At 40.0% G+C, this 16,818-nt stretch overlaps 1 protein-coding gene across 6 annotated transcripts; it reads right to left on the bottom strand.

The window, feature by feature from the left end:
- Window positions 1-363: 363 nt before the first annotated feature.
- Window positions 364-13,018, bottom strand: LOC108262462 (kelch-like protein 10). Of its 6 annotated transcripts, none has more exons than XM_053688312.1 (5): window positions 7,496-13,018; window positions 7,330-7,371; window positions 6,839-7,228; window positions 5,993-6,128; window positions 364-5,739 (listed from the first exon to the last, which is right to left on the bottom strand). In XM_053688312.1, the coding sequence occupies exon 5, from the start codon at window positions 4,351-4,353 to the stop codon at window positions 2,611-2,613; it is 1,743 nt and encodes a 580-aa protein (XP_053544287.1). In that variant the 5' UTR covers window positions 4,354-5,739; window positions 5,993-6,128; window positions 6,839-7,228; window positions 7,330-7,371; window positions 7,496-13,018; the 3' UTR covers window positions 364-2,610. The 6 variants fall into 6 exon arrangements, with proteins under 6 accessions (XP_053544287.1, XP_053544288.1, XP_053544284.1 ...); XM_053688313.1 differs by having other exon boundaries at window positions 6,054-6,128; XM_053688309.1 differs by having other exon boundaries at window positions 364-6,128; window positions 7,496-7,555; window positions 8,604-13,018.
- Window positions 13,019-16,818: the final 3,800 nt, after the last annotated feature.

Here is a 16,818-nt window from a genome sequence, read left to right as displayed (position 1 = left end):
CTGAAAGAAATGTAAATAAAATATTTATTCTCTCCATTTCAACAAGTCACAGTACCTGGTCTCATAAACAGAAAACACATTACTCTAATTAATTTTTGAGTAACCCTAAATTCTGAAGATTAAAGTAATATTATTAACTTATTGAATGTTATTAATTCATATTAACATTGACTGAATTCTAAAAAAAACTCCTATTAGTCTCACATTCACTCTCCACAAACAAAAACATTTCTACTTCATCACTGACATCAAACTGGTAATATATAAAATATCAACTTTTTATATATTAACATTAACTGGATATGAAATGTACTACTCTAAAAATATATTTTTCTGTGCAATATATACTTTTTTGTCACTCAACTTCATTTAAATCTTATAGTGGTGTACTGGCGCTTTAATTCAGTGCAAACAGCTGGAGTAGTGTGGCAAAAAATAAATAAAAATAAAAACTTGACTCGACGCAGAAACTCCCGTTTCATTTTCTGTTCACTTCCGGTGTAAAATTATTACAGAGTGCAGTTTTGTCGTCATTCCACAGAAGAGACCTCTTTACACACAGCATGAATTCGATGTGTTTTCCCGCCCTCTTTTGATTGACAGGATATAATCGGCCCTGATCATTGGATGTTTTTAATCTATCGACCGATAGCGTAAAAAAATTGCCTTTAACGGCCGATACATCGGTGCATCTCAAATTTTAACAGTCAAAAACAAAATTTAATTTAAACAAATATCTTCTCTTTCATCTTAAATGAAGATTAAATAAACAAGTGTCAAAGAAACTTGAACTCTTGAACTTAATAAATAAAATGTTACAAATTTGTGCAATGTAAAAGTGTAAACGTATCAAGGCAAATCAAGGCAAACTGTAAGGGAGAGCAACATCACATTGTAGCACAGAATGTGACTCCTGGTGCTCTGGTTTGTGCTCAGCCTGTTAGCATAGTTAGCCTAGCCTCATTATAAAATCTGTAAAGCTGTTCTCTGGAGAAGGAACTGCAGAGGGACTTTCCCTGTCCTCAAACACGTCCTTGCTGACTGGGACATCCAGACAGGACGGGGCAGACAGAGAGAGAGAGAGAGAGAGAGAGAGAGAGAGAGAGAGAGAGAGAGAGACTTTTTATGTAATATTACTGATTTATTATTTGCTGTTTATTATTACTAATTACAGTGTATAATTACTTATAAATGAATATCAACATCAACAATAATAGTTAATAATATGATTTTAATAACGTGTGTGTGTGGTGATGATGGTGATGTCAGACAGCGGCCGTGTGACTCTGCCTCCTCAGTGGCTCGAGTCTCTGATGAACGCCTGTTTCTCTGAGCTGGACTTTAGCATCCGCGCCGTCTCTCTCCTCAAGGACCTGGTGGGTCTGACGCAGAACGGGTGGGCGTGGCCGACTCTACCCAGCCGATGAGCCCGAGCCAGGGTCGTGTTGCCGTGGTGACCAGGCCGCCTCTCATACAGGGGATGTTAAAGTACATCGCCGACAAAACCGACTTCTTCAAGGTGACACGCTAATCTCTCTTTCTTCATTTCTTTCATCCCTCTCTCACTCTTTTCTCCTTCATCTCTTTCCTTTTTTCTTTATCTGCCTCTCTTCCTCTTCTTTTCCACGGTTTCTCCTGCTCTTTAACAGTTGTGTCCTACCTTTTTTATTCCTCTAACACGTTTTCTTTCTCTTTCAGATTTATCATTTTTATTGTTCCTTTTTTGCTCTTTCTTTCTGTTATTTTTTACATTTCTTTTCTTCTTTCTTTTTTGTTTCAAACTTTTTGCCTTTTTCCCTTTTGATTTCTGCTTTTCATTCTTTCTATTTAATTCTCATTCTCATCTCTCTCTCTCTGTCTCTCTCTCTCACACACACACACACACACCCACATATTCTCTCTCTATCAATCTCTCGCTCTCCTTTTCCTTCACTCTTTGTCATTATTTTATGTCCTTTATTCCTAATCCATGTTTTTTTCTCTTGTTTTAGTGTAGTGTAATTGAACCTGGTGTAATTGAACCTGGCTCGGAAATAAGGGTGGATACTCGGAGAAAGGTCATATATGAATTTGATAAACATATTAATAAGATCTACATGAATTATTTCTGTGATGTACAGAGAGAAATGATGTATAATCGTCATCCCCTGTCTTCATCTTTGCTCGTAAAAATGATCCGTTACAGTGATTTTTTCACGTTAGTGACTTTGGGCTAAAATCTGCGGAATTACTTCATGAAACTAAACGTACGACACAAAAGCTACAAGTCAACAAAGTCGAGTTTCATCACATAGAAAATAACGTGAAGGGAATTCTGTTTAGTGTTGACCACGTGAGCGGCGCCATGTCATTGTGATGTCAGGTGTGTGTGTGTGTGTGAGATCTCAAGACGGTGGACGTTAACTGTTCCATCGCACGTCTCCATGAGGGACGTTGTGGTTTTACGAGTTTCAGTACAACAGCTTGCAGCATAAGAGAATAAACAAAAGGCAAATTCAGTAGTTTGACTGCTTCAGAATGTTTCATTTGATTTTCGAGAACAAAAGGATGCTGATGAAGGGAGAGGTTTATTTGTACGTCTCAGACGTTGGCAGGAGGTGTGAGGTAGCCTCAGGTGCTCCATGAGCTCTGAGGGATTCTGTAGGGATTGTCTTGGGGCACAGTGTACTCGGCCATGTTGGGTAAACCACACAGCACACAGCAGCTCAGAGAATGGCGGGAAATCCCCATGTTTTCAACTGCATGCCATTCAGAAGTCTTCTCATCAAAACACTCCACTTCATCCATGATCGTAGTGTGGGTAATTCCTCCAGCAACAAATATGAGATCGTCCAGCACCGCAATGCCGAAGTGACTGTGCTGGTTTTTCATGGCTGGACCTTTTCTCCACACGTTGGTCTGAGGATTATACACCTCTACATCGCTTAGCTTATTATTACCATCATATCCCCCGACAGCGTAAACCTGTCCTCCGTATGCGACCACGCCCAGTCCACGCCTACTGATCATCATGGGGGGGATGAGGGTCCACGCTCCCGTCTGAGGACTGTAATACTCCCCCGTGAACAAATGCTCGCTCCCGTCAAACCCTCCGCATACGTACACTTTGCCGTTCAGTACTGTAGCGCTTGCTTCGCTCCTTCGATCGTGCATTGGCGCGATCATGCTCCACTTATCATTCTCAGGTTCATATCGCTCAACCGTATTCAGATGTTCAATGCCATCAAATCCTCCCATCACATAGATACAACCGTCCAGCACACACACGCTCAGGTCATTTCGGCGAGAATGCATGGGGCTCATGTGAGCCCAGATTCTGGTGACTGGGTCAAACCTTCTCACACTGCGTGTGAATCTCATCCAGTATGGCAATTTCATCCTGTATAATCCTCCGATGCAGTACATGAAGCCGTTCAGATACACCGTCCCTTGAGAGGCTCGTGGAATCTTGTCGTTGTACGTGAAGTTGACCCAGCGTGCCGCTTGCGTATCATACGCTTCTATGGTATTGGTGACACCCCTTGGGGTCCAGCCACCGATGGCCAGCAGAACGGCGCTGGGCAGGCGGCGTCTCGTGAGATCAGAGCTGAGAAAAAGGCTCGGGTTGAGGTCATCGATGCCCATCAGAACGCTGGTGACAATCGGCTTACATGTCACGTCGTCCATCACTAAAACGTTGTTGCTCACATTGTTCATAAGGTAATCGTGCGGCAGTAGCCCCAGACGCACCTTGGGCAGTAACACTCCTATGTGCGCTTTTCGTTTCCATGGCGCACGTTTGATCCACTGTAAGATGGCCTCGAACACCACGCTCTCCCGTTTCACAATCAGTTCGTCCTTCTCGATGATCTCGCTCAGCTGCTCGACCGTCAGGTACAGGAACTCCTCAGAGAGGCGCACCACCTCCTCAAAGTTGTGCAAGATGAACAGGAAGGCCTGCTGCTCCAACGTCTCACAGAAGTAGGAGTGAGCAAAATGCCAGATCTTAACGCAGTTCTCTGGACACAGGTGAGCCTTCAGGAATGCGCAGCATTGATTCACCAGGCTGGTCACCAACAGATAATCAGCAGCGATCAGCAGTTTACACACGTTTTTCTCCGTGATGTTAACACGTCTTATATACACGTACTCCACGATCAGCTCCATTATCTCGGCAGAAATAGGGATGCTGTACCTGAGCTTATCAGGAGGGTACCAGGCGTGGTTGAAGAGAGCCATGAAGTACGGGCTGCAGCCGCACAGGATGATCTTGTGCATGTGGAACTCGGCGCCGTCCACCATGATGACTACGTCACAGAGCTGCTTCTCTAACCGCAGCTCATTGAGGATATTGCAGGACACCGGGTCCACCATATTGTGTCCAGTGTTTTTGTGCAGGTCAGAGCTACTGAATGTACAGCTTTCATCTGAATTTGGATTGTGTTGTTGCAGATCAGCTTTTATACTCCGGAATGTTCCGATTCTGGATTTCAGAATAATAACAGCTCATGATTCCAAGGTTCCAATTCTAATTCTGTAACCACGGATACATACAGGATGCAGTGAACCTGACATAAACCTGCAGTTCAGGATCAGTCTCTGTGAAATGCTTTAAAAACAGCTTTAAGTCCTGCGCATGTCCAAAATGCACACGTCCATCATAAAGAACTGTTTATTTTCCTGGAAAAAACCCACCTCCCAGGGTGAATTTCCCAAATGGAATTAATTCTACATTAAAATGATTTAATATTGATAATGAAATAGTTAATAATGGTTGTATATCTATTTATTTGTTTAATAGCTTTATAGATAGAGATAGATGTATGTTTATGCAGATAAACATTACCTTTCCAGCTTTTTGGTGAGGAAAGTAATTAAACTTGTCCACTTTAAGTAACCTTTTAAAACATTTAGCCGTTTTACATCAGAAATAAATTCTGCACTGATGACCGCTGCTATAAGTTTTGACGCCATGACATTTTAGATGAAATGCTAATAATGTTCTTTACTTAGTGTGGTCTACGTATGTTTTATTACAGATATTACTTTATTACAAAAAGTGTCATAGGATATTTTATATCATTACACTACACACTCTAAATAACACTTTTTTTCCTGCTATAGAGAGAATTGAGGATGAAGATTTCTAACAAGATAGATGAATAAATATTTGATCCAAAGAGAGGTGTAGAATGGAACTATTTCTCACTGTTCTGTAATAATCATGACCACATGTCCTGAAATTATTTATTGCTATGGATTAAATTTAGATTATTTCCAGGGTAGAGCGGTTTCCCAGGAGGTTAAACCAGTGTTTTCCTGAAATTTGGGTTCTTCTTTTCCAGTTCAGTAGTTTAATCTTTTTAACTGGCTACACTTTGATCCGTGACGATGATTTTTGTATTTGCCCTAATAAACACGCTGATCTCATGGGATTGTGTCCTGTCTCTTCACCTCTAAACGACATATTACGCTCGCACACACAATCGCACACACACACTCGCGCGCACACACTCGCACACCTCCTTTTAACGGCTCATTTTTAAACTGCAACTGAAACACATCAAATAACAAAAACAAGATTCTCTGATTAATAAAGATTTTATTATTTACTTGAACCGTGTGGGACATCAGCAAGATTTTACAGTCAGCTTCAAGGCTTAAATAAATTACACACATGTGATCCAAACCCAGATGATTTTAATCTTACTGCATGTTTCAAACAGGAACTAATGGCTTTCCCTAAGGAAAAGGGATTGGCTGTAGAGAAATACAGACGCATATAAGTATTTACAGTGCTCATCATCATCATCACAGACAGTTAAACTGCATCATTAAAGGTTATTGTCCATTTTTTCTTCTGATTTGTTTCTTCTATTTGTAGAACTTTGTGTTGTGAAATATACATGAAACATGCTGAATAAAGATTTATTAGGCGTACTCTGGCCTGTAATTATTTATATCTCAGATAGCGATAGCGACAGCTCAGTAAACACCACTCTGTATTTCTCACCACTTCTCGCTCTCTCCCCATGATTCTGTCCAGGTTGTTGATAGGAGACCTTCATACTCACCAGCATTTCCTAGTGAGCCTTCATCTTCACCTTCACTTCTTTTGACTCCCTCACCTTGTCCCAATCATCATCGCTCTACAGACAGACACGAAAAAGCAACATCCATCAGCAAAACTTTACACGCTTAAACCTTGCTGATTTATTTTAAACATAATGGTAATCTTTCACTAATCCCAAATATTTAACCCACATTTCAGAATGTACAGAATAACCTGCTCCTGAGAAGTTACATTAACCTTTTCATGCAGTTTATTTTACTTGTTTTAATTGCAGAAATTATATTTTCCTGTAATGTTAGTCTAAGAAAAAACATGAAGTGATATTGTTGACAAAAATATATATGGCCTGAGACTGTTGCATGATGCAGCTGATTTAGGAGGTAAAAACAAACTAAACTATTTTTTATCTTTAATAAAACAAACATAAAAGGCATTAATTAAAGAATCTGCACCAGAATGTTTTTTAATTAAATAATATTTAATTATATCATTTTTATATTTCAAAATTTACAATTCATTATAATTGCTAAACATCAAATTGTTAAATTAAATAAAATAATTTTTAAAAAGATGCTCACTGGAGAATTTAATCTGTGGTATTGTGTAAAAGGTTTGCAAAGATCTATCAGGGGTGTTTAGAAAAGCAAATAGCCTCTGGTTTATGTTAAATTACACTTTGCATCTTTTCTCAAAAACAGCCTTAAATTGATTCTCCATAAGCGTAGACACTTTACATGAAAGAGTTCATTTACTGTGAATTTAAATTATAAACCATGATGAACTCACCAGGTCCTCAAAGCTTTGCCCACGGTAATACTGTTCGGTTCCTGGAAACTGGAGACCATTCTTAAACAGCTCTTCCAGGTTGTTAGAGACGAGATGCAGCCTGTTACCTTCAAAAGTAAACACCTTCCCGTCCTCACACACCATCAGCACCAGCTCATCATTGGCGGAGTTACAGGGGAACTTCTCAACAACACCAATCACCTCCATGAACATGTGCTCTGGGAGGTAGAACTGCTCCCACTCCTCGAATATCTCGGGCTCATCTTTGTACGATGTTTCTTTCAAAGTTCCGACCTTGAAACTAATTTTCCACCTTTTTCAGTTTAATCTCTGAGCCCCTGTGATCTGAAGCAACTTTTCTGATCTTCTGGAGATAAAGCTTCACCCCATCTAAACAAACATAGAATTAATCACAACCACACACCACACCGACACTTATTTATACTATTTAACATCAGAGCTTAGTCCTAGACATGTTTATAAACATTTACCTTTTTTGAGTTCCGGAAGAAGGAAGTCCTTCAGAATTTTATCTTGTTTACCAAATAGGCAGAGAGAAGAATCCATACAGTCATTTTTTAAATTATTATTATTATTATTATTATTATTATTATTATTATTAAAGAGTCACAGCTAGGAGTAACAAAACCTACTCACCTAATTTCTGATGATCTCGTGATCTGGTGAAGATACTGAGAGAAGACCCCCCTCCCTAAACTGCAGATGATCAGACAGAGAAATACACAGTCAACAGAGAATAACAACAACGCGCATAAGTCTGATGTCTAAAGCTCTTATTGTTAATGAAATCATTACTGATCAGGAATTCGAAGTTCTAAATTCTAGTTCTAAATTCTAATTTAAAAAATTATTAAAAAAAAAAAAAAACTCAGTCACCTGTCATTATTAGCTGAAGCTCACATGAAGGCTGTTCATATGTAATGAATGTTTCTAAACGTTCATTCATAAACACCTGTACATCTAGTTTTGTGTTAAAGTTCTGCATTAAACACAGGGGTGTATCATTAGGATTAAAGCGGGACTGTTGCAGATTGGGCTTAGTTGGTGTTTAATGCATTTAAAACTTTACACAACACATGGTGTACCTCGAACCTCCAACCCTACCACACATCGTAGGGTTGGAGGTTCGATTCCCGGCCCACGACTCCACATGCCGAAGTGTCCTTGGGCAAGACACTGAACCCCAAGTTGCTCCCGATGGCAAATTAGCACCTTGCATGGCAGCTCTGCTACCATTGGTGTGTGAGTGTGTGTGTGTGTGTGTGAATGGGTGAATGAAACATAGTGTAAAGCGCTTTGGATAAAAGCGCTATATAAGTGCACCATTTACACATTTACAATCAAGTTTTAATTACAATTAAATATTACAAACCTCAGTAAAGGTGATCTAAAGTTCTGCTTTTAATTTCACGCACATCAAACATATTTTGCAAGAGTTTTAAGATGTTTTTAAAAACCAGAAGGCTAAAAAAAAGGATCAAAACAATTAATCACTGCCCTAAAACAATGAGTCAGTAAAGAAATGTCACAGTTCCTAAGGGAAATGGCTGTAGATCAAGTTCATGGTGTACATCAGCCTCGTTTAAATTTTAGTTACACCAGACTCTTCCGAGTCTGCTTTTTCTCAAGGTTTCTTCAAGTTTTTTCTTGCCACCGTCGTGACCAGCTTGCTCATTAGGGATAGAGTCACCCACTTAAAATCTCTATCCTGTGTTTATACAGTTATGCCCAAATGTTTCTATACCTGTGCAGAATCTCCATCCATCCATCCATCTTCTATACCGCTTTATCCTTTTCAGGGTCACAGGGAAACCTGGAGCCTATCCCAGGGAGCATCGGGCACAAGCCAGGGTACACCCTGGACAGGGTGCCAATCCCTTGCAGAATCTGCTAAATCTTAATACTGTTAACAAAATAAGATTGATCATAAAAATCCCATGTTGTTTATTTAGTCCTGTTCTGAATAAGCTATTTCACACAACTGTGTTGTTACCTGTATGATCAATGACTGTTTTTATGGTTTGTGTTAGTTGTTTATGAGTCCCTTGTTTCACAAATTGTTATCATTTTGTTTAAAGAGCTTTATTATTTATTTAGTACTGCCCTTCAGAAGTTAAATAAGATCGTTACATGTCTCCCAGAAGACAAAATAATAACAATTTACACTGATCAACCTGTTAAAAAGTTTACACCCCCATGGCTCTTAATGTATCATGTTATCTTCTTGAGCATCAGTGAATGTTTGCACCTTATGTAATAGTTGTGTACGAGTCCCTCAGTTGTCCTCAGTGTGAAAAGACGGATCTCAACCTCATATAGCCGCTGTTGGAAAGGGCTCAAATATGCAGAAGAAACGCAAAGAATGTGCAGGACCTGGAGGATTTTTCGGAAGAACAGTGGGGAGTTTAACTGCTCAGGACAAATCCTTGTCCCTTGACTCATGAACAACTATCACAACACGTAAACACAGTCGTGGATCATCCAGCAAAAGGGGCCAGAGGGGTGCACTTCGGGTCGGAAAGCAAAATGGAAAAAGTGCCTGGTTCTTGCACCCCGGAGGTGAAAACCGGACTTAGAAAAAAAACCCACAAGAAAGATAATTCGTCCTCCAGGAGGGCCACGAGAAACAGACATAGTAGCCGTCTTCACGGTCTCGCCTCCGGGCCTCTGACTCACTCCCATCAACGTTACCACCAGTGAGGACTGAAAAATGAAAGAAAATTTTTTTTTTTAAATGATGAAAATGAAAAAAAATCAGAAGCTCCAGGGGTATCCAAGCACTAGAGAAAGACATAGAAACTGCCTTCAGGGTCTCTTCTCTCGGACGGAGTCTCCCAGCATAAGCGCCATCATAAAGTGCTTGGACCCCTTCAATTCCTACGATCGCTCACTGGCCCAACGGCACCCCTCTGATAAACCCCATGCGCAAACGTCTTCCAGTCAAGGGTCAAGGCACGAAAGTGGTCGACGGGGTGCACTTCGGGTCGTATACAAAATTGGGAAAAGTGCCTGGTTCTTGCACCCCGGAGGTGAAAACCGGACAGAAAAAATTTTGGACTTAGAAAAAAAACCAAGAGACACTGAGAACCAGAGGGGCTTTCAGCAAAGGGCTTCCACAGGCATGGTGCACTATTTTCGTACAAAATCACCAACTTCCAGAGACATTTCCCTTGAACTGAGCTCCATAAGAGCTTTCAGCTTTGGGCTTCCCCGGGTGATGTGCACTATTTTCGTGCAAAGTGACAAACTTCCAGAGACTTTTCCCCTGAACTGAGCTCCATAAGGGGGCTCAGTATTGGGCTTCCCCAGGCATAGTGAAATCGCAGCGGAGCCCGTTTTAAACACAAAACTTCACACGTCATTGTTTATGAATGGATTTATGACAGATTTCAGCGGATGCACGTCTGATTGCATAAGCACACATTGTTTTTTTTGTTCCCTTAAAATTTAGAAAATCTGTCAGAAATTCAGATATTAGATGCTAAATATGTCAGCACTCCTAACCAAAACGCTCCTAACCGAACACTCCTAACCAAATGCGCCTAACCAAACGTGCCTAACCCCAACCTTTAAACCTAACCATAAAATATCCCAAACTGTAGCTGGACACACGCAAAATAAATAAATTATAACCTGATCCTAATTCCTGAAAACGTAACCATAACCATTGCTCTAACCGTAACCTCTGACCCCTAAAACTTAACCTAACCCCAACCTCTAAACCTAAACATAACCAGCCCAAACTGTAACTGCACACACATAAAATAAATAAATTATAACCTAATCCTAACCATAACCATCACCCTAACCATAAACTCTAACCCCCCAAAATTAACCGTAACCTCAACCGCTAAAATCTATCCATAGCCTATTCCAAGCTGTAGCCGGACTCGCATAAAATAAATAAATAAATAAATAAATAAATCATAAAATCAAGGCCAACACCATCATCAAAGCCTGAATCAGAAGTGACAGCTTGGGCCCCAACCACTTCTACACTCAACTACAGATAAAGAAGAAAGCCCAAGTTTGGGTAGAACTACAGCCACATATCATCAGGAAAAGCCTCACTCAGGAGGAATGACTTAGACCTAAAAGACTTCTACACCCAACTGTGAATAAAAGAAGAAAACCGAACTTCAGGTGGAGTTACAGCCAAATGTCATCAGCGAAGCCTCAATCATGGCGAACATCTTAGCCCCAGACAACTAATCACCATCTCCAACTGAATACCATCTCCACAGTCCATTGAAATCTAGCTCGTGACCCACCAACTATAAAAACTAATCAAGTTAGACTCGATTGGATTTGTTAAATCAGCAGACGCCAAGCCGGGGTCTGCTGCATTAACGATAGCTATGCTTAACAAGCGCCGGCCCGTGCACCTTCCTTGGATCCCTATTCAACCACGCAATGGATTATTGTGATGGGGGGGATCATTGTATTCTTACCAAAACCTAAACCAGCCAGAGCCTTCGGACCGAGCACGCTATCTGAGTCAAAGTAACCTTAGTCGTTGGTGGGCCGTGAGCTTCGACGACAATTATGTCCATCGACCACATCTGTCCAGTCTCCTATCCTTTTGGATTGAGGGTGAGGAGATTATTGGTCTCTCCTGCTCTTTTGGATTGGGGGTAGGAGGACCATTGGATAGGTGAGGAGAAACAAGCCCAGACAGGCATGGTGAATGTACTGCCCAGACAGGTAGTCCATTCTTTATTCTGCTTAACCTATCATTCCGACATGCGGGATAAAACCTGCTGGAAAGAAGAAAGCCCAGAAGAAGAAAGCCCAAGATCGGGTGGAGTTATAGCCAAACATCGCCAGCAATGCCTCACTCAGAGGTAGCGACTTAGACCTAAAAACAACTTCTACATTCAACTGCTACAACCAACAAGGTCTTGTCCAAATCCCCCCATCGTAAGCCTGAACCAGAAACTATAACTTAATCCCACTTAAAAATATAATTTGACCTTAACCGTATCATAGTCATCGTAAGACTGCCATATCGTAATCTAACCTAATTATAACCTAATTACAACCAAATCATAAACCTATCCCGCACTATAAATAGAAAAATAAATAAAAGTAAATAAACGTGAATAAATAACTAAATAAAGAAATAAATAACTAAGTAGCATAATTTAATCTTAACCCTAACCTGATTATAACCTAACTACTACACATTATAACCGATATCTCTCAAATCACAAACTATCAGCATAAATACATTAAATAAATAAATACATAAATAAATAACCCATTTCCTTAAATAACTTCTCATATAATGCGTTATCAAGGGAATTAATAAATACCTCAGTATGGGCACCTCCTATTCCTCCCCAAGTTCTAGCTGATCACACCAGCCGTACCGCGGAAGAATATTCAAAAATTATCCAACTCGAAGCGAACACAACACCCTGATTAGATTAAGATATGGTACGGAAATATAATCGCTGCGAAGATTTAATTTTATAATAGCTATTTTATGCGATTTGGAGCGTTTTGCCACGCCTAAAAAACCGGAAGTCACAACGCACTTTAAACACAGAGCGCTCCGAAGCCTATTTAAACCTCAAAACGTCATCACGTAGTGTCTCTTCATTGGCCCAATACATATTACAGCGGGGACACGTAGGGTGGCTCTCAGAAGCTCACTTCCGCTGGCCGCGCCGACCGTACTACGAAAAAAATATTAAAAATAATAAAATTATCCGTTTCGAAGCAAAATCAACACCCTGGTTAGATTAAGACAAAGTACAGAAATATAATCGCTGCGAAAATCTCATTTAAGAGGGTTATTTTACGCGATCTGGAGCGTTTTCCCACGGCTAAGATACCGGAAGTAAGGGTGCACTTTAAACACAGAGATCGCACCGAAGGTTATTTAAACCTCAAAACTTTACTCACGTAATGTTTTATCAATGGATCCAATACATACTCCAGCGGGTGAACGTAGGATTGCTCCCACAGATCGTTCCCGCTGATCGCGCCGGTCGTACAGCGAAAAATGTTTTTTTAAAAATTAAAATTATCCGATTCGAAGCAAAATCAACACGCTGGTTAGATTAAGACACATTACACAAACACAATTGCTGCGGAGATCTAATTTTAATGGGGTTATTTTACGCGATCTGGAGCGTTTTCCCACGGCTAAGATACCGGAAGTCAGAGCGCACTTTAAACACAGAGGCCACGCAGAAGTCCGTTTAAACCTCAGAACTCGACACATGTATTTTTATGAATGGATTAAAGGCTTATTTCAAATTAAAGTTCAATCACACAGGTACACAAATAATTAAATTAATAACCTAATTGTAATTTAATCCTAAACCGGCTCATAACTTATTTACAAACGCTTAAACCGTAAATAATAAAGTAATAATAATAACACGTGAAATAAATGAAATAAGGATTATAATATACTAGGATATAGAATAAGTGAATAATCTACTTAATTATAACCTAGTTTCGGCCAAATGAAACACCGGCTGATGCTGATTCCAGAGACACTCCTTGACAATAGGTGGAAACACTTACTGTATATTTCCAATATATAAACCACAGGGAAGACTGAGTTGGGAATCATCATCAGGACTGAAGACACTGAGATGCATGAAATCAGTAAGACTGTAAAGCATCCATGCATTCAATTTCTGTATCGCTTATCCTACACAGGGTCATGGCTGAGCCTGGAGCCTATCCCAGGGGACTCGGGACATAAGGTGGGGACACCCTGGATGGGATGCCAAATTATCACAAGGCACAATCACACACCCATTCACACACTACGGACAATTTGGAAATAGCAATCAGCCTACAACGCATGTCTTTGGACTGGGGGAGAAAACCAGAGTACCCAAAGGAAAACCCTGAAGCACGGGGAGGACATCCAAACACCCCCCAACCTCGGAGGTGCGACGCAAATACGTTAACCACTAAGCCACCGTGCCCTCTGACTGTACAGTATACTGTGAAGAAATTACCTGCAAGATAAAATGAGGGATGTTTTCAGGTACTTTTCCAACCTGGATTGCTGTAGATATTTAGTGAAAGGAAGGTTATTTTTGATGTGACCATTTGTGAAGATGATGCAGAAGGTTAATGTGCTGCTGCCCTTTTTTTCACAGATGTGATTATTCCCCAAACAGTGCACTTGCTCCCAGAAATTTGAAAGACATGACCTCACTGACTGAAATCACGCTCACTCATTAATATTCTTTTCATGTTGTCAGATGTTGACATTTCAAGGTTCCAACAAGCAAAAGCTTATCAAACGATAATGAAATGTTCCATAAACCAATGAAAATATATAGACAAATTGTTCATATATGATCCACAGCATCATACTGTATTTTTGCATAAGCTGTCTGTGCACATGCAACATAATAAACACACATAGAGAACGACCTCATTACAGAGAAGCTTTCTGTTCATTTTATACCACCAGGTCATGCTAAAATGAATACTCAGTTTATTATTGCGTTTTGTTCTCAGGCATTAAACACAGCTTATCATGGAATAAATACAAAGCCTCATTTTGTTGATGCTGACTCAGATGGGTGTTAATGAACCCGCTGTCAGCTGTAAATAGCAGCAGATACTGTTATAAACAGTGATCCCTAGAACAGATGCACCACGAGAGAAAATAATGACATGAAAAGTGTGTGGTCCAAACCAAGGAGAGCTTGTTCTAATGAGGGGTCCGGTGCCTTCATGAAATTAGACGTAGTGAGTAATGATGTCAGTCACCTGGTGCCGAGGTAAAACACTCTGCATATCAAATACCACTCAAACCCACAGTAGTTGGAGTCATATTTAACAAGAATATTTGGACATTAAGTCCACTTCTGTTTGATACGTTCTGTTTGTAGAACAGGAAAGGTCAATTGTTCGTGATAATTGAAGGTCGAAGCCACGGACTAACTCCATTTATCTGATGTATCTGCTCTGAATTTACTTTTGAGCTGTTTCTTCAATAGTCTTGACTACTGAAGGTTAGTCAATGCCATTAAGTATGTAATAAGCACTTTCCAAATGACATCTCACCTGCTCCTGCTGTGTGCAGCTCAAGTATTGCCAGCTCTCACTATCTCAGGGAGATCCTGACCCAGACAGGTTACAGTCTCTGGTGGTTGTACAAAAAAAAAGGCAGTGTATGTTCCAGGTTTCCACAATCACATTTCATTTTTCACAGCTGTACACTCAGGCATAATGACATTTTAATCAGAAAATATTATCTGCTATTATTTATGGTTACTGATAATGAAATGAGCAACAGGATTGATGTTACAAAGGCAGATCAAAATGTCATCTGTACAAGTAAATCTGCATCTAAGCGAACAACCCTGTTGATATTGTTTAATTTTAGTTAAACCTTTTTTTTTTTTACCGATCCATATTTATATTACCCATGCACATGAGCATTTTAACTGTCATACATGTCAAGTGAAGAAGAAGAGGAAGAAGAAAAGGAGGAAAAGGAGAAGCATAAGAGTGAGAAGGAAGAAGATGACAAGTAAAAGAAGAAGAAGAAGGAGGAGGAGGAGGAAAAAGAGAAGAAAAAAGGAGGTAGAGATGGAGGACAAGAATAAGTAGGAGGAGAAGGCAGAAGAGCAGGAGGAGAAAGAGAAGAAGAAAAGGAAAGCAGAGTGGAGGACAAGATTAAGAAGAATGTTTTTGACAATAGGAGGAAACCTGAGCATTGGGAGGAGAAAGAGAAGAAGAAAAAGGAGGCAGAGGTGGAGAAGAGGAAGGAAAAGATTAAGAAGAATGTTTTTGGACAATGGGAATAAGCCTGAGTATGGGGAGAAGAAGGAGGAGGACCAGGAGCAGGAGGAGGAGGATGGCGAGGAGGAGAAAGAGAAACAGAAAAAGAAGGCAGGGGTGGTGGACAAAAAGAATAATAAGAACCCATCCAGGGTGTACCCCTCCTTGTACCCGATGCTCCCTGGGATAGGCTCCAGGTTCCCCGCGACCCAGTAGGATAAGCGGTATAGAAAATGGATGGATGGATGGAAACATTATAATAATAATAATAATAATAATAATAATAATAATAATAATAATAATAATAAATACATGTCAACATCCGGGTTACTCAGGGGAAAGCATAGCCAATCATGCCTGGAGAGTGTTTTGAGGTTTTGCATCTCCTGTCGTTAAACACCTCCCCATCTCATGTGTGTATGACTATAAACAGAATACTGCAGAGGCAATCATGGATTTAAATCAAATCAGAAGAAATCTGTCTTTTATTTATCGTGCGTCCTTTAGCAGGAGTCTGTAGGGGGAGTGTGAGGGAATGAGCTAGTTACAAAGAGGCACCTGATGCCTATTTGTTATTCTTATTCTCTCTCTTTGTGTGTGTCTCGAAGCAAGCTGAAAGACGACGTATAAGTTATAAACTTAACTAAAATACTTAGTGGTTCATTAAATATGGGGGAGCTGCACTCAAGTTAATATTTTTTGTGCCATACAAATTTGGGGGCGTTTCTTTTTGTACTCAATTTGCATATGAGTCTGAGGAACTTGATTTAATTTTGAGCCTTATGTAAAGGTTGCTTTCAGCATTTCCTGTTTTGTGTTGGCTTAAAGGCCTAGGGCTCTTGTTTAGGGAAATGTTTTTTTAATATCAAGTGTTTGACACTTGATATAAGACGGGTTCAGCATTCATATGATATAACTAGTGGTCCTACAAATAATATCAACAGTGCTCTTACTACATCGGCGTAAAATAAATTAAACCCAGGTAGTCGGTTTACCTGATTAATAATTGTTAATAAGTGTAGCTAAATAGTAGGCGTGCCTACTATACTGTACATTGTATAGTGGCACATGTGGGTCACATGTGGATCTCCTACACGACCACAAGAGGGAGCCATTTACTTGAAAATATCTTATAAAAAAGAAAACATGTAGATTAAAGAAAATGTGCCGGGTTGCTAGTTGAAGGAAGC

This window comes from Ictalurus punctatus, chromosome 19 (genome assembly GCF_001660625.3).
Source record: "Ictalurus punctatus breed USDA103 chromosome 19, Coco_2.0, whole genome shotgun sequence".
Classification (NCBI taxonomy): Eukaryota; Metazoa; Chordata; class Actinopteri; order Siluriformes; family Ictaluridae; genus Ictalurus; species Ictalurus punctatus.
This window is presented reverse-complemented; position numbering and strand designations above follow the sequence as displayed.

Excerpts from the sequence above, each read along its gene's own strand:
- LOC108262462 (XM_053688312.1), bottom strand. The coding sequence starts at position 4,353 with ATGGTGGACCCGGTGTCCTGCAATATCCTCAATGAGCTGCGGTTAGAG.